Raw genomic sequence first — 18,914 nt, forward strand, 5'->3', positions numbered from 1 at the left:
GATCTTGTTTGAACTGCTTTAATCTGTGTTGGCGTTCTTGTCCTTCCCTCTACACCGCCCCCTATGAACCGAGGGACAAAAAGACCGGATAAACATGCTTCCTTTTCACAATAAAATCTGATATTACAATATATGGCAGCATGACTGCCCACTGGGTGCCAGATTCACTCAGCCACTGATAGATAAACTCTGGAAACAAATGTTATCAAACATGATAATTATGCCCCCTTCAAAAACACGTTGGTTAAAAACCGTTTTTAAAACCAGGCATGCTGTCTTCACAAGAGGAAAAAACAAAATAGAAGAAGCCATTGATACAAACACAGCACCTTGAAACATTAACATCACCGTGACCTAGGAACACCGAGAAGAAGCAACTGAGAGGAGGAGTTTGCAAAAAGAATCAGTTTTCATGAACAGAGAGCTTTTCTCTCATTCGCTCAGCAATAGCATGGCTTACGTCCAAGTGCCACTTCAAGCATATCTCTTCCAAATTTACATTAAATAAATAAATAGCTACTGCATTGTGCAGAGAGCTTCAGCAGTACTGTTCCCCCGTCCATCCTCGCACTTTAACACCATACAGCTGCTTGTCTTTTTCAAGTAACTTTGGTTGGTTCTAAACTTAGAGAAGAGCTCTCGTCGTGGACCAGTTTTAATGCGGCACGAGACGTTGGACATTAAAACCATCAGGAGGTTTAAATTGGACAAATTTACTCATCCTGCCCCGGAGCAAAAAAAAAAAAACCAAAAGGAGTGTCGTGAGGGGCCGTGAGTGGTTGAGACTATTTTAATATTACATACATGGCAGGCATCGTTTCTGTCCTGGTGACATCTCGATGTAATAAAGCAAAGACAAAAACAGAGAGGGGATGTTGTTTGGCAGCACTGACGGGAGGTTTGAAACCATGATAATGATGATCTGGATGGATGTAACATTCGATAGGGTGCCACTTGATTTCAGCTTCCAGTTCGTCAATTGTTTCACTGCAGCGGGGAAGCCTTCGTCGGGATCATAATCCTGGAATCCATATGCTGAATCAGAGGAACTGGAGAGAGACGGGACACAGCGAAGATTTGGAGCTGATTCGGTGTGTCCTCATAGTTTAAAGTCTGTTATTGATCAACGCTCTAAAAAGCTCCATATATGTTGTTACTCAAGAAACAAACAGCTATGAGTTTATCACCATTTAGATAATAAAAGGATTTTCCTTTGCTCACCTGTGTAATACACCACCTCGTCCCAGCCCTCCTGCTGCCAGGCGCCGTTCCTCGTGTCTTCCCTGGACTGAAGGTCTTTGTAAGCTGCCAGTGACAAACCAAACACATTACAGCACTGCTTAAAGCAAAGTTATTTTCATTATCAATTAACCTGGTAGCTACTTTTTGATTAACACATTAATCACTGAAGTCGTGATTATTACTTTGCAGCTCCAAACATGAGGCAGTCTCATCACCCTAAAGAATAAAGGTGTGATCCAAAGTCCAAAACCGTAATACATTTACAACAATATGGAACAAAGAAAAGCAACAAATCCTCTGTGATCTAAACTGTCGACTAGACTATTGTGATTATCTACATGGTAGCACTATGATGGTGTAATTTTGCATAATGCTGGTATTTGTCCATACCCCAGAGGTGATGAACCATATAGAGGTCTCCGATCTGTGAGAAAAACCCTCCCACAGCTTCTCTGTTGTGCTGGCGGTATCCAATGGCTCTGGCCCTGCAGACAAGAAGGACTTCAGTCACAACTCAGGCCAAGAAACACCAAGGGCTTCGTCTGGCATAACTACACTAGGCCTGCGCGGAAATACAAAACCACACATGCACACACACACAGACCTGACCAGTCTTCAAACAAGGACTTCAACATAATCTGTGGATTTATTCTGGATCGTTTTTAATTTACACAATTGGATTTAGTTGGTTTTCTTAGCACAAGATGGACGACAAAAGTCTTCCATAGCTCCGATTATCCAATGCAACATCACATCCAACCATAAGATGTGATGCCATTGCTTCCTGTATAGATGTTTATGAATCTTAACACTGGCCAAGTCCATGTGAGATGAGAGGGCTGATGTGAGAGAAATGTTTTAAATCCGTCATGTTTCCCCCCGAAAGCAAACAAGCACTTATTCAAACCATAATCCCAGTTTGGATAGAAAACTACAAAGCCTCAGCTCTTTGTGTTGCTGTAACTTGAAGAAGTTTGAGTCTCGCCTACAAAAATGATTTTTTTTAGTATTTAAATTGCTTTGCTGGCATGATGTGCCCGACTTCAGAGGGTTGTTCATATAACGTCTGGTTTAAGTGGATACAAACACAAACATGAGAACAGAATAGTAGCTTTAGGAAAAATAACCTTGTCCTTGCATGGGCTTTTCATCATTTTTTGTTTTTCCTATAATTATTTAAATAATGTCTGCTCTGTTAGAAAGAAAGGAAATGTGGAGCCTGGATGAACTGTTTTAAGTTATATTTACATATAAAATCAAGCACATAACAGTAAAATTACCACAAATGTGTTAACTGGAAAAAGATACGGAAAAGTTGACAGTGCAACGGCCACCGAGGCAAAGAGAAAGTAATCTTTTGATCTAACGTCACAGACCGAGTTGCAAAACAAGTTGTGATATGTGATCTGGTGCATTCAGCAAACAGGGAAAAAAAAAAGAGGTCAATAGAGCAGAAAGACGAACCATCCAATCAGAGGAAGAAAAGAAAAAACAATACTAAGGCGTGTGCAGAAAGCTCACGTCTCCGTTTAAATCAATTGTAATCAACTGCGCTGCACAAGTGGATCTTTCCTTCCTTCCCTCTTGCACGCTTGTAGTGTACATAATCTTCCACTGTGAATTTGAATCTTGGCTTGAGAGCATGGCAGTGCAGTTTAAAAATAGTGTTTCTCTGAGGAATCGCTCCTGTTAATGACAGCGTGACGAGGAAGGTCTCATGTAGTGCAACCGTTCTGTAACTACAGTTCAGTGAATCAAATGAATTCGGCCGCCTTACCAGTAATTACCCCACTCGATCATGGTCCCTGGCTGGAGGAAAGAAAGCACAATAATTTTTATTACAGTAAAAAAAACATATAATTCAGATCTTTCCAAACTACAAATGTGTCTCACGCGTTCTTCCTCCTCTTTCCAGAGTAAACACGTTGACACAAATAAATGGCGAAGACGTAATGCAGGTATTTTGTCAATGTGAAGATAAGCTGCAATAACAGCTACACCCATAGGCTTCTTCAATCATTCTCCGGTGCTTAAGACAACAACCGCCCTGTTGTTTCTAAAATGTAATCTCAGTCTGTGATGAGGGATAATAGCTTGCATTCATCACGTGTCAGAGGGAGCGCTGATCTACAGACAGCTTTTTCCTTTCAGATTAGAAAGAACGACTTAATCTGCAGGAGATGGCGTGACGTGTATTGAGCATTATCCACGACCAGGGCCGCTTTCAATTTAACCTTTGATCCAGGCTACAATCATACGTCCATACGTAGATACAAATTGTTAACACTATTTATGGAGTGAGCCAGTGCAAGAAAGAGCACGAATGGTGCCTGTCGAAGCACCACTCCCCTCCTTAATGCTGAAGACGACAGTAGTTTTGTGTGGGCGGAGGTAATTTAGAGGTCACACAGGCGAAGCATGTGACCGGGGGATCATTGGGTTTAAATGGGAAAATGTGAGCCAGGAAAAGTGAAAGAGTAACGCTGTCCCTTTCTGCTGTTTTTACTTGTACTGGGTGCTCGCTCCTAATGCACAGCCGTGTGGAGCTGTGATGACGCAAAAAGTCAGACATCGGTCAACTTTGCTCTTCACAAAACACACTTTTTATGTGCATACTCCTGTCATTTACATTTGAATGAATTGGTTCGTCATCAGACATCAGACAGTGTGTCAGGGAACAGGCCCTGCATGTGAACTGTAATGATGGCCAACCAATGCAGGGCTTCTTTCTAAAAAGACTACACACACCAACCACTGTACTGAACATCTGTCCCTGTAGGAGGGATCACCCTTCAGTTGCTCTGCCCGACGCACCCCCCTATTATAGTGTGAGGGGTGTTGTTTAGCCTTTATTCTGGGCTGTACAAATAAGATCAACTTGACCTGACTTAAAAAGAAGGAGCGATTAACTCAATGTAAGCTGTTACACCCATTCAAGTTTAGTAAATATTTGGATAGTTAAGAGCTGATTATGTTTGGCGAAGCAGAGGTATCATCGTCACACATTATGGGCTGAGCTCACTTAATCACAAACATCTACACGACTGCTGATGATGACATGAACTCTCTGGTCTGTCACTCACTCGGAGCTGGTAGGATCTGAGCTCGTAGATGTTGGGGCCCTCTCTGGGTACGGGCTCGTTCCAGAAGCTGAACTCCAGCAGGAGCTGGTTTCTGCGAGACATCAGCATCTTACCCCGCTCCTTCCTGTACGCTGTGAAATCCTGCCAAAGGACAGACGCCAATCAATAAGCTTTACTTCGACTGATGGCCGTTCTCTGCTATTAGCACTGTATCAAGGCACTAAACAGGGGTGATGCAAACAAGATGCATCTGAAGGAGTCTTCACCTGGTTCTGCTTGAGCTTGTTCATCACCTCTGTTAGAGCCGGGTATCCACCTCTGTAACGCCACAGATGAACTGGGGGGGAAAAAAAACAACATAACTATAGATGTAAAGTCACACAAAATACAGAAAGGTCAATTAATCCAAAGTGGGATCATTAAATAATAAGATAAAAAACATTCCTGCAGGCAAAAGTCTTCTCCCTTTCTGAATGGGCAGAAATGTCCTTTGTAAAAAAGTCCAATGGATTTTAAAAACACAATAAAGTACATACTGATAATTTGAGATCATTAGCTGGCAACTGTTCATTAGTCTGCACAGATTATATTAGGCTTTTTTATGGATATCAGACATAATAGATACGTCTGTTTGTTTTAACTTTGTTTAACTATCAGGCCATTAATTCAGTATTTCAACATACAACTAGGCAACAATTAATGCAGCTTGATAGTAGTGGTAGTGGTAGTTGAGTAATGAGAAATATAAGAAATACTGATCCTAGAAAACAGGAATACTCATATGAAGAAGAAGTATATAGCTATATACTTCTATAGCTTCTCTAGGTTTAACAAACCCTTTGACAGGATACCTGCATACAAGTTTGGTCCACTCTGGATGAAGTGGATTCCCTGTATATCACTGATCTTTAGTGCTATACCAGCATGAGTATGATGAGTAGGATATGGAGTAAAACGTGTGCTGATTTGCAAACTGTGCGGACCACAGGCATGTTACACTGCAGATTCACATGTGTTGATATTAGTAATCCTACCAGCCTGGTCCTGTTCTCCATACCAGGTATTCCAGGTGCCCACCAGCTCACAGGGGTAGTACTTATCAGCATGGATGGAGGGCAAAACATCCTCACTGTGATGAATGAGAAACGCCAAACTGAACCACCAAACTTCATTTCACATCAGCATTTAAGTAAATTCACCTCGAGACAACAAAATCCAAATAACCACCACACGTTTTCTAGTCACGTGTCTTCTGTCTTATGTTGCAGGGCTCAAATTAGTCCTGAACTACAAGCAGAAGGCCTCCAGTCCTCTTCGGTATGAGAAAAGTCAGTCTGTGAAGGTCTGAAGTCATGCAAGGTCATCAATCACCTCACAGGAATAGATCGCTGAGAATTTTTTTCACTCAGCATGGCACAACAGTGTAGTAGGTCGTCCCGGTCTCATACTACTACTACTACTGCTGCTGCTCACATTATAGGACAGTAATGTGAAATAACACTCACCAGAGTTTGTTGTATGAATCCAGGCACTCTGGCTTGACATTGTGGACTGAAAAGAGAATCATACTTTAAAAAAAAAAAAAAACACAGGCACAAAACCTCATCAATACTTTTGGATAAATGGTTTCGTTTCAAGTACAAATATTGTGGACTTACACTGAATTTTGTACAGGTTACTTTCCTCATTTTTGGTCAGTAGGTTGGAGTGTGCGTCTTTCCTGGGATCAACTTTCCTCACAAACAGCGACTTGAACCAGCTGTCCTCTCTGTTTCTGCTGCCTGATGCTGCAAACCCCCTGCAGCCACAGATGAGTCACCATGAACAACAAATGGGCAGATTATTTGGCGACCAGTGCAAATATATGAACAAGACTAGATACCTGATTGGATTTGCACTCACACAAACCTATTGATTCATTGATAGAAACACAGAATTGCATGTTTATGCTTGTTGTTGGGTAAGATTTAACGACACCCGAGTCAAAACACACACTGGGTTTGACATGTCAGCCTCCCTGATGCATGTGTATACACATCGTTATAATAATAATAATAATGTCTGCGACACCATATAGAACAGCAAGTATCCAACAGTGCGCGGCCTGTCTATCAGAAATACATGCTATGTGTGAGATATAAGCAGATAAACCAGATTTCACAATAAAGTACCAAATTGACCTTGAACATCTGAGACGCTCAGTGACAAAAGATGACAGAAACTTTGATTTTTTTCAGCTTCCCCAGCAAATACACGCAGCTCTCGTGTTAAACATCCCGTAATGAAGCGTTTTTAAGTTGTAGTTTTCCTGTAAGTTTGAGCTGAAGGCCACTGGGGGCTGGCTAGCAGTTAACGGGCTAGCATGCCCGTGGCTCTTCGTGGCCACTGCGGGAAACACAGTGAAATAAAACCCAGACAGCCGACCACAAACACCGCAGACAAGACCACCGGACACCCACACGGACCACGGCCCCACCTGCTCCACACGACCTGCTGTCCGGCCGCCTGGGCCCGGCCTGTAGCCCGACCCAGGCCACCGCTGACTCTGTGAAGGACTCCGGTCGCCATCTTCGCCTGCGCCAGTGCAAACAGAGCGCTGTTAGCACCTCTGAGCACCAGGGGGCAGCACCCACCTCTGAGCTCCAGGACACAGCCACATGTATGCACCAGAGGAAGGACAGTCTGGTTTAATTTACATTAAATGATTCAGTCATTTTAATTCTTTTTAATAAGATAAAAACAATAAGCCTGTAATCTGCTATATTTACACTAGAGGTGATCAAATATTTAAATATTTTCAGTTCTCCATAAGCTCTGAGGAGAGACTTTGCACGTTTCCTTTTTTATTTGGCTTCAGGCCTCTTTTGAGGACAGAGCAAAGGGGTCTCACTGTCCATTTGTCTCCATTTGGATGTGTGGATGAGAAATTTCAGTATCAATATGTTCAATATTAAGTCTTAAGTCATGTCATGTGAATACCAGATATCTATCTATCTATCTATCTATCTATCTATCTATCTATCTATCTATCTATCTATCTATCTATCTATCTATCTATCTATCTATCTATCTATCTATCTATGTGTAAGAGAGAGGAAAAATATAATTATTAAAAGAAATAAGTAAATGTTGATGTTGTATAAATAAACAAAGGAACAAAGAAAGTTTTTTAAAAAAGGGGTTGGTGAGAGGTATTTTTACTTGTCATAGTAGGAAAAGTTCAGGTTTTACTGCAAACATTAACGATGGCTCTGTCCCAGTAAGTCATGACAATAAACCAGCATGCACAATGCCAGTACCCAGAAACTAAAGCAGTTAACTGGAATCCAGCCCAGATTCGTTTGATTATTTACACCTGTGCTTTTCCTACTATGACAAGTCAAAATGTCCAGCGTGAAAAAGGCCTATAATATCTTCAATGGCCTCTGTAAACCGTGACCAGTGTGACAATGACTGCATTTGCATGTGCACTATAATGCTGATTTTGAGTCTTACCCTGTTTTAAATCATACTCAGGACAGGGCTATAACAAAAAAACATTGGTATATATGTTAATGTATTTACATGTGCATTATATGCTGGTCATAATTGGGTTTTTGGACTATCCTGGTTATTTTTTGCACATCTAAACAACTTATCCTGGTTTCTGAAACCTTATGAGACCTTATCTTGGTTTTGAGAGAACTCAAGTATCTTTGACAGCCTATCTTTCCAAGTATCTTTTCTAAGTTCTCCGACAGACATCTGTATGCTGTGGCACATAAAACATTATAACCTTATTATATTGGTTGAGAAATCAAGACATGCACACACACAATACATTGAGAATAATGTGAAGACCCAACTCCAGCTCACCTCCTGCAGTTAGTGGAACTGTTCAAAGCGTGAACAGCCAGTGAATAACTGTTTAATGGACTCAGTTTCTACTTTATCGTTGTTTTCTGACATCAGGACAGTACTTCATAACTGGGGTAGCATCTATTGTTAATGATGGAAGAGACTTCTTTCATGTCGTTGGTGAAGAACGGTGTACATTTTGACTGTCACAGCAGGTGAATTTAATAAAAAATAACAATGTCTCTGTTTTATCTATATGATTCATAAAGCCATGCCAAAGAGCCAGCAGAACAGGCCATGGTGCCAGGACACCTGACTGAACGCAGTCTGTATGACGGTTAATAATTACACCTGTGCCATCTGTGTCAGACTGTCTGTGGTGATAAAGGCCTATTGTTTCTTGATGTCTCACACACTGTTGCCTCTCAGTGTGTGTCTGTGGTGCTTAATATCCAACAGTAAAATTATCCTCAGCTGGCACTAAATCAGGGTCTCTGGCAGATGTGGGGACGCTAGATATGGAGACAGGTGGGAATCCCCCCTCTGTCAACCTTATTAAAAATACAGTACAACATATTTTGATATAACTGTGTCTTTGAATACACATCAGCAGTATGAAGCTTCGCGACATTGAGAAATGGAACAATAGCAGCATAACATGAATTTTATAACATGATTTTCAAATGTAATGGTGCTTTTATAGAAGAATATTAATAGTTTCAGATGATAAAAGTGAGAACAAAGATGCTTGGGGGTCAAATACGTCACATATCATTGCAGCTACTACACCAGCTGAACAGGTGGGGGCGCTACAGTCTAATCCACAGACCATCAACAGTGATTTTAGGCCACCTCTGTCCAGCTCGATCAACATTATGAGGAGCATTAACCTCAGCAATGGGCACGCCGCTGCTCACATCCATCTATAACTCACCAGTGATCATTTCTACAACATGTGGGGGGTGAAAATATAAAGACAAAATTATTCTTTTGGGGGAAATTAGGTTCTTATATTCTTCATATGCTGTGAGTAATGGATGCAGTGGATCTCTGTGTGTTGCATGGCCTTCAGGAAGAGCAAGTCCAGACTGTAGGATCCAGTTTCTCATGGATGATGGAGAGGGTGATGGGGTTGCAACGATGGAGGAATTCAGTACCAGTTGAGATTGATTTATTATTTGACAGAGCGACTATGAAGCTAACGGGGACCATATTGCCGAAGATTACTTGGCTTTAGGAGAGAGACTACTTACCACCAGAGGAATTCAGAAATTATGGAGGGATTTGTTTTAAGTTCAAAGACATGAATCATGAGGGAGTGTTTCCTCGGTGAAACATTTTTGAATTACAAAAGGCAAAATGTGGATATGTCTGGGAATTCAAAGTATGATCGTATCCACTGGAATTTCGCTCTTTTATTTAAGAAATTTATCAAGCCGGTTGATGTTGGGTCGGAAATATTTACTTAATTTTCACCTCAGAACACGCTATCACTAGTTTAACTGACATCCTACATTATGATATGTTTCCTATTTTATTAAATTGGGTATTTTCCTAAAAGGACACCTCACCGGCAGCCATGAACGTCAGTATAAATTTAATATCCAGTGGTGCTTTCCCCTTTGGAAATCAGTGTAGTTCTTGTAGGGGGAGGATCAATCTGAAGGACCTGATCTGTATTTTTAATGAACTTTGCTGGACGTGGAACACTTTTTGGGCACATTTTATTATTGGAAGAAATGAGATCAGCTTTTCACAAAGAACTCCGGTTTCACTGCTCCAGCTGTACATTTGCTGCACCTCATTATAGTATAGTAAAAGGTATTTTGTGGGGTCTTATCACAATGTTGAGTGAACTTCTGAGACACTTTGTACCTGTTTTTGACATCAGATGCAGGAAATCTCTCAGTTCTAATCTTTGCAGAAATAATCAGGGTTTAACAGAGTAGATAAGTGAACATTTTAAAGAATTAACTGTTCAGATCTTCATTCAGAAGAATCTCTGACACACTATAGTATAATGACAGTTTGCCTTAATCACTTGACAGCCTTCATGTGACACCACAGGGCTCATTTCTAGAGCCACCTTTTTTCCTGTTAGACGCTAAAACTGTCTATCTTATATTTTCTCTATTGTAACACTATTATAACACGATTAACACTATTTTGGCATCAAGTCTTTGAGCTATGAAACTACTTACCTGGAAGTGAGGAGGGCAGATAGGACAGCAGATGTCTTATAACCATATTATATCAATTATCATTATATCAATTATCATATCAATTTTGTTGTTTACACAACACATTGTAAAATCTGCCATTGAGTAGCTGCTGTATGTATTTTTCTATGGTACAAGGCCATGTTGGTAGGTTGGTTTGATGCTTCCTTACAGCTATGAAATCTCTTACAATGTACTCAGACTTTGCTATTGGATTCAATGATTTTCTCTAAACTGAGGCTTTGAGAGGAACAGCTGTAAAAACAGCTGATATGAATCCCCCTCTAATGCACCAGAAAACTATGGATGCCATTTATCAGGGAGTTTAGAAATATTAAAACATGGTCTTTGCTTAACTCTCTTGAACCCATATGGCTAAATCCCCCACTCCAGCCTCTCGTTTACAGTATGTCCTGGGTGGATCTTCAGTAAATTGAATATCTCCAAGCCAAATTATCTAACCGGCTGTCTTCAGGGGTTTCCCTCCCCCTCCTCTTATTATCTTTGGCTTTATTACGGACATGCTTGCTGTTAAATGCTCTCCAAGAAATGCTGTTGAACTTGTGAGAAAATACTTTGGACATATTGTTTATAGACTTCGCTCCTTATCATGTCTGGGCACCACGGTGATCGAATGCAGCACTACTGCACACAGTGGCACAGAAACATTTATACTGTCTGGTGTGCGCAGATTAATATCCTGGAAAATGTCTGTGTTTTTATTTAAATACTGTGATAAAGATAAAAAATATTCGTATATGCCAAATCTAAAATGTCCTGGAGTGAGTGATTTATTGATTGTTGACAGACTGCTGTGACTCAGACTTGAAACAAAAATGGACAGACAACTCCTGAGGGACTTTTTTAAATGACAAAATGCAGCGAAAAGCTTCTTTCTACATTCGTCATGTCCTTTCTAACCATATGTACTACAGTATCAGGGATGGATGCAGTACTCAGATCCTTTACTTAAGTACTCATAACAATAAAAACACTCAGTTACAAGTAGAAAAATCATTATAAATTAAATTATTATTATAAATATTATTGGATTATTATAATTACTAATAAAACTAAAATGTAAATACTATTTTGCTGTTGTAGTTGATCAAAGTCGAAGCAGTTTTCACATTTATGAATACTGTTATATAATTTAATCTGTAACAATGTACCACATTTTAAACAAGTGTCACATGTTTTGTATGTAAAATCTGCAAAGTAAGTTGCTAACTATGGCTAACAAATAAATGCAGTGCAGTGAAAAGTACAGTATTTCCCTTTGGAGGTTGTATAAAGTATAATATAAAATTGAAATACTGAAGTAAAGTATCTTAAAATTACAGGCTACTTAAGTACAATATTTGAGTACATGTACTCACAATCCACCACTGTATGGTGTACATAATGATAATAATTGATTTTATGTTGTGTACTGTGTCCTGGAGAATTGGAGGGATTGTTGCTAATTAAAATGACATACATGAGCGTTGCAATAAAAGTGGTTGAATTCAAATGCAAACCACCTTGCACTTTCACCTAAGCTGAAGTAAAATTTTGACCAGTGATGCAGTTTCATCTTTTCTTTCCTCTTGTGTGTCTCACTCCTGTTTGTGTCATAATTTAAAAAAAAAAAGAAGAAAGAAAAGAAAACGTCTTCACATACGTTCCCACTGGTTATGAACTGCAGTATCTTACAGCTGCTGTGCTACTGCCCTGTAGGCCAGCTATACAAACTCACATACTTAAATTAAACATGTTTTCACAGCCATGTGGCTCATTGAAAGATTGATGATACCATTTACACAACCTAAGAACTGAGGAAAAGAGCCATTATTCATGAAGGCAGAGCAGATGACATTAATGAAAGCTTAGTTAAAGCACGCAAGGGCAGGTCTAATGTGAATTATTGTGACACCAAAGCTCAGAGTGTGAAATTATACACAATGAAGTGCAAAATAAGATCAATTGTGAGTTGCTGAAAGCTACTATGCTATGCCAAATTACCTTTTATGTTGTGAAATGCCTCTAACCTTCTAAGGTTCAGAGCACTGAGTACAATATATTATAAGATTTATTAACAATATATTCATCATTACCATTATGAAAGGGTACGTGTGAGGTTTAACCTGTGTTCGACAGTCCAGAGTCTGGCCTATGTGATGTGTTATGTCTGTAATGATCCCTCGATCAGCCTCTGAGAATGGACAGAATGGGGTCCTGGGAAATAAAGGAATCCTGTGTGCTTACTGTGGTATTTAATGACGTCGGACTCTGTCTATCCTTTCTGTCTCCACTGCTGCAGCGTTGCACTCCTTCTCTATACAGTAATACCTAGACGTAAGGTCAGGGGTGTGAATGAAAAATTAAGTGGCCGGTGCTCAAGGCCAAAATAGGATTTTTGAGAGGGTAGGAACAGACTTCTTGAGCCAAGTCTTCTTTCACCTTTGAGATGTTTGTCTGGAAGCAATTATCCTTTACATCAGGTCTTATGACACACAGAAAGGTATCTACAGATGAAAGTAACGTTTTTCTCATACATCAGAGTTGCCAAGGTCGGCCCATTGATTTTATTTATTTATTTTTTAATAAAAAGGCAGAAAAAGAGCACAGGCTGTCTTCCCGCTGCTCAACAGTGGGCATGTGTGTGAGAGAACGTGCTTTATTTTTTGGATGAATGATAGACCTAAATATTTTCTTTCCTTTGTCCTGTTCAGACATTTGCTGATGTTTCAGACCACATGTTTTCTCATGATTTTTGTAGTAGGAGGATGCATGATTAAATCAATCATTATGTCCTCTGCCTCACTGCAACTGGAGCGACTACACTAGTATCTGCTCAGACACATTTGAATGTTTCTTACCAAGACATGCATGCAAAGGCTTTGTATTCTTTGTGAAAATTATTATAAATGGACTTTATCACAATAAAGCATGTAAAATACTCATCATAGTTGAGTATCCTGGATATTTTTCCCCACAGAAAAATGTGCCATTGATCTGCTGTCATACCTGTAGAATCATTCACTCATTTTCCATATTATATTTTTTTCTCTTTGGGGTCACAAGGGGCTGAAGCCTATTACTTTTATTACTGCAATGACCTAATATCCCCATGCGGATGAGATCTCTCTGTCTATCTGAACAAATAACTTATCTGGAAAAGTTGGTTGGTTATGCATATGGATGGCTCATCATGTGACACTGATGCTGTTTCAGTTATTTAATTCCACTTCTTACCACATCAAACATTTAATGTGATGGATTGGACAGTCAGATTCATAGTGATTTTTTTATTTTTATTTTGCCCTCCTCAAAGGGATTAAAGCTACTTCAGATATATTCATAGATAAATAGCATTTCATAAAGGAGATCGTATTATCAGAAGACTCATATTACAGCTAATTCAATAGTCTAATGTGTGACAGAGTACGACAGAGAACGATCATTTTCCCTTTGAAAGATAAATACAAGCCAACTTTTGTAAAATAAAAGTTTGTCCAAAGTCTCCCCTGCATTGAAGACATGCCAGGATTCTTCAAAGACTCTATTATTCACATGAAAAAAAAAATCTTCACTCGTTTCCTTTATAGAGACAAGTTGAGACTGCAAATGTATCCACTTGCTTGTTTTGTACAATATTATTTAAAATATTTGCGTAGATAAATAAAACAAAACGTAACATCTTGGTAAGCGGAAGAGACGGATGTCACTTCCGGTTGCCATCTTTAGCTCAACGTCTGAACTCAGGTGAAGGTGCCGAAATCTTTGTTATGTTTATAATCAAATGTCGGGTAGTTTTCAAATGTCTTCCAAACAGCAGGTGAGTTTTCTTTATGTTAAATACCAGGCAGGCACTGTGGAGAACAATAATCTCCCTCATGTATAATTGATAGTAAACTACAGGAGAGGGCTAACTGTGGCTAACGTTAGCAACGGAGCTAAGAGCGGTTAGCCCCGCTAGAGATGGTGAACTGTAACTTTAGTTTGGATAAGTAACTTAAAATGAGGTGAATTAGTAAGTTGGTAGCTGTGTGAACGATTACGAGGTAATATTTTCCAGTGGGGATTTTAATGCTAATGTGTGTCAATTGTTCAGTTACATGAGGACAGGGGAAAGTAAGGAACTGAAAATGGAAGATTGTTTTCTTAAGGTTTCCAGGTGATATTAATAACTGCACCTTTGTTATTTTTAATTTAATGAGACAGTAGGTTCAATCTAATGTTTCCATTCCTAACTGTACCAAGCGTTAACCTTTTTTTCTGTACAGTACAATGTCTATTGAGAGCATAAATGACAATAAATGGAGATACTGTATGTAAGTTTTGCACTAAAAAGATTATAGCATAAGTATGAGATATGGTGTGATTCATCTACATGTGAACAGCAGACAGTGGTGAATAGTTGACAGCGATGCTGTAAAGTGCAGCTAATTTGAGGTTATATTTGGCAGGCTTTGGAGTTCATTCCTCCAAAGATGAAGTTAGGTCACGGTAGTTGTCAAACATATTCATTTTAATGTACAGTAATGGTCTGTTTCATTTCACCATGATCCACAGCTCTGCAACTTGCAGCAGCAAAGGCAGGACGTGAGAGTTCACTGTGTCTACAGCTTTGTCGTTTACCTTTGAGGTAGGAGATCTAATGTTACATCCTTCACAGCGCAGCCGTGATGTTTCAGTGGATTAGAGTCAGACTATGACATTGGAAGAGAAAAGCTTTTTCATTTTTGACCTCTGCAACGACAAAAATGGCAATTTCACAAGTTACTAAAAACCAAGAGGAATCTCATGCAGAGCAAATTTTACTGAAGGAAGAGTATTCTAATGAGAAGAGAAGATACAAGAAGTAGGACTTGTTTTGTGTTATCTCTATTTAAAATATGTCTGTCTATGAGTTTTTGAAAATAGCTTGTTTAATATATAACATCAAAGCTTTCCTGAAATAAATGTTTTTTTTGGCAGTAAAGGACCAAAAAACTGTCTGGAAAATCCATGCACACATTTATATTATTGTTATTGATGGTAGTTAATACTACATTTGTATTGTTCCTTTTTGTTTGAGTCAATTAATCTGTGAAATTATTAATCTTTGCCATAAAACACACATGCATGGCATTATGAATAATGGAAAAAGTCTAAGGTCATCATGTTGTTGGCTGTTAAATTGGACTAATTTATTTTTCCTTAGAAATGCGAACACCCCCCCGATAGCAGCAACAAGCACAGTGATCCTGAGGAGATTAAGGTAAACATGTATGACAGCACTGATGTGTCATTTTAGACAAAGAGTGTAAATGAGGCTCATTCACCCATAAGTCTGCCCAGGTTTACCTTTAAGAAAACAACTGACTTTATGTTTCTGTGGTACATGTTGAATCAAACCAGTTCCAGAGAGATGTCTCCGTTTGATGTCTCACAGTTAGTGGCACAGAGGTCAGTGCGAGAGGTACTTGCCATCTTTTGCATCCTTGGGCCATCCTTTGTCGTCTGGCTGAATACCAGAATAGGACGGGTGGAATCGGAGGTGGAATTGATGCTACATCAAAGTGCCAAATCCACATTTTGGGAGGATTGAAGAGAACTACATTATAGACAATACTAGATGAGTTGGACTACAGACAGATATGTGATGCCAGAATTTTGAGAGCTTCCAGCGTCTATGGTAATTTGTAACCTAAACAAGTTATCTCTGACACCTACACTTGTAGGTGTCAGAGATATAGAGGAGACTCACTTATTTTCCACAGAGGTATTCACAAGGCAGGGATGGCAAATGGATTTGCAAGAATCGTCTTATATTGCTTCCCTCCAAATGAATGGACTGAAATTTTCATCGTATGATGTTATTGTCAGCCTGTGTTACAGTGAACGTTTGTTTTGTATAATGTGACAATAGTTTTCTTTAAAATAACAAGCCAATTACCCTAATTGGCTTAATGTTATGCTAATGTTGTTTCATTGACTGCAAGAAATCAGACCTATGGAGGCGGTTATTTTGTTAATGTGTCTTGTAAGTAGACATTTAAACCAATAATTTCATGACATCCACCCATCAACCAATCTTCAGTTTTTAGATTCAATATGTTGAATCTTAGTGTTGGTGTTAGTGTTGGAGACTTTCTGAATACAGTTTAAACTGGGCTGTAACATATAGACTGTGCTAACAAACTGTAAGACAGATATACATGTTGCAAACTTTTTTAGTATGATTATTATTCTTACAAGTTTCAATAGCACTGGAGTAACCTCTGCTCAAGTACACTGATTTTATTTTTTCATCCAAGACAAGAAAGCTAAGAACTGACAATAAGGCTAATGTTTGATTATTATTCCAGCTGCAAAATAGTGGAGTGATCTTCTGTGAATTGCACAAGTAACAGCATTGCGTCAACATAACGTCAGAGGATCTCAGTTATGTGGCCACATGTGGCCATGAATGACAACAACAGGTAGTTCGTAGAGCGATTAGCATAAAAAGGGGAAACCCAACGTGCATTTTTGACTAAACCCCCAGTCAGTGCAGTGTAAAACTGGGTTTGTGTGCCAGAATATGCAGCTGTGCAGCACCCAATGTGTGAAAACAGCACGGAACTATCAATCATTTCATGCAGGAACACTTAACTCTTCACATTATCTATTATAAAAGTAGTTAGTTAGTAGTTGTTACCAGTAACGCGAATAAGCATGTTATACTAGCCTTTGTTGGGATCTGAATTAGAGCTATATCTGTAATAAACTGTGGACATCTGGTGTGTGTGTGTGCCAGCTGAACTATATTGCTGTTTTTTACAATAATATGTCCAGCATTTTTTAGATATTGTATAGTAGAGGGTTGGGAAACACGTTGAGATATCTAATGCATAGTTCTTAGTTCCTTATTGTAAGTACCATCGACATTTATCAACATTTTATAAGACACCGCGGTACCTTTCACTCAGCCAAATGTTTGCAGTATTAGGTCACATGCAGTAGGCTGTTCAAAAGCATGGAGCCAGACTGCACATCTGAATTTTATTATCATGAAACACTGTTTCCATGAATGAAATTGAGATATATAGGGATAGAGTGGTATGTTAGTATGTTAAGTTGGATTTTTAAAAAAAAAACAAGGTAGATGTGTATCCTGGCTGCTTTAGAGATTCACACAATACAAATAACAGGGATATGACAAATATGTTGTGCTATTTCATCTCAGGGTCGTACTAATACTTGACACAGTGTTGTTTTCACAAGATGTCGAAGATCAGTCTAGAGTTGAGTCTAGACTGAAAAGTGTATTTGGCAAAAATGCAAGAGTGCAAAACATGTCACTAATGTATTAGATGTAAGGATGTTGTCAGAGGGCCCATTCATTGTAGAAGATAACAACAGATGGTTTTACTTGAGGGGGGAAATCCTGCAGGGTTTATTTTTCTGTGGCTTTTGCTTGTTCGAGGATATTCTCATGGTGGTTGGTGTTTATTATGCAGATACACGCATCTCCAAACCGGCAGGGTGTTCCAGTAAGATTATGAGTTCCTCCAAAAGAGATGATGCCGTCAATATCATGGAAAGATATTCTGACAGAATGTGGCAAACATTGCTTCCATATGAGAGTGATTTCCTGCTCATGTTCAAAGTCAACAACGTCAGAAAGTAAAAATGCCCCGAAAAGTCAATGAGGCATGTTTTCCTTGTCTTTTGGTTGAGCCTAGATTGATAGATACATGTCAAATTATGGTGTCTGATTTTAAGCAGGTGAGACAAACTCCATGACATAACATCACTTTCTTAATGAAATGCACTGATTTTGTTGGAATCGAGCTCATGAGAAACAGAAAACAGTGTCGATGACTACATTGTTTGGAAGTGCTCTAGTCCGTGCTTACATTTTACCTCATTGTTACCACAGAATAATCGATAAAATGTGATGTGTATGACATGTCCAAGGCCCTATGTCCTGAACAGAGGTTTACCTAGAGATTACAGTTGGCATGCTTTAAAAGCGGTGCTACAACACTATCTTTGTTCCAGCTGCTATTAACCTCTTTCATCAATATTCTGTAACATCATGAATTCACTCATTGTTCAAGAGTTAAATTTATGGCAGTATTATTATTATTATTATTTTGTTTTTTTTCAAGCTTTTAAAAACAATACTTCCATGTTGGTGTATTCCGGGAAGGCAGAACCACGGGTGGTGATATGCAGCACGTGTGAAATTACTCCACCATTTGGCCAGCACCATAAATCAACAAAGCTAATGCTTGGAAAGGGCCAGAAATCTGTTTATGGCTGAAGTTAGGGAAACAATCACTCCAGATCATAGTCCTGGAAGCTGCGTTCCATTTGTAATATTTGTGTCCAAAATTTGTTGGAGAAAGGGTCATACCGAAAGGTTAGGAGCATTGTTTTGTCTTCATGAACTGTCCATATTCCCAAAGCATAATGAAACACGGCCTCCACCAAGCCATGTTTTCATTTACAGTAATCCACTGAAGTCACTGTTATACTCCTCTGATTGACATCTTGACCTTTGGCTCCAAAATATTGT

At 39.2% G+C, this 18,914-nt stretch overlaps 1 protein-coding gene across 1 annotated transcript; it reads right to left on the reverse strand.

Annotated features, from left to right (window-relative positions):
* Nucleotides 1-2: 2 nt before the first annotated feature.
* On the reverse strand, nt 3-6,912 carry nipsnap2 (nipsnap homolog 2). The gene is made up of 10 exons (XM_070828962.1): nt 6,802-6,912; nt 5,984-6,123; nt 5,831-5,876; nt 5,360-5,454; nt 4,592-4,662; nt 4,326-4,466; nt 3,020-3,051; nt 1,633-1,727; nt 1,222-1,305; nt 3-1,049 (listed from the first exon to the last, which is right to left on the reverse strand). The coding sequence occupies exons 1-10, from the start codon at nt 6,891-6,893 to the stop codon at nt 985-987; spliced, it is 861 nt and encodes a 286-aa protein (XP_070685063.1). The 5' UTR covers nt 6,894-6,912; the 3' UTR covers nt 3-984.
* Nucleotides 6,913-18,914: the final 12,002 nt, after the last annotated feature.

This window comes from Pempheris klunzingeri, chromosome 4, assembly GCF_042242105.1.
Source record: "Pempheris klunzingeri isolate RE-2024b chromosome 4, fPemKlu1.hap1, whole genome shotgun sequence".
In the NCBI taxonomy this organism is placed as follows: Eukaryota; Metazoa; Chordata; class Actinopteri; order Acropomatiformes; family Pempheridae; genus Pempheris; species Pempheris klunzingeri.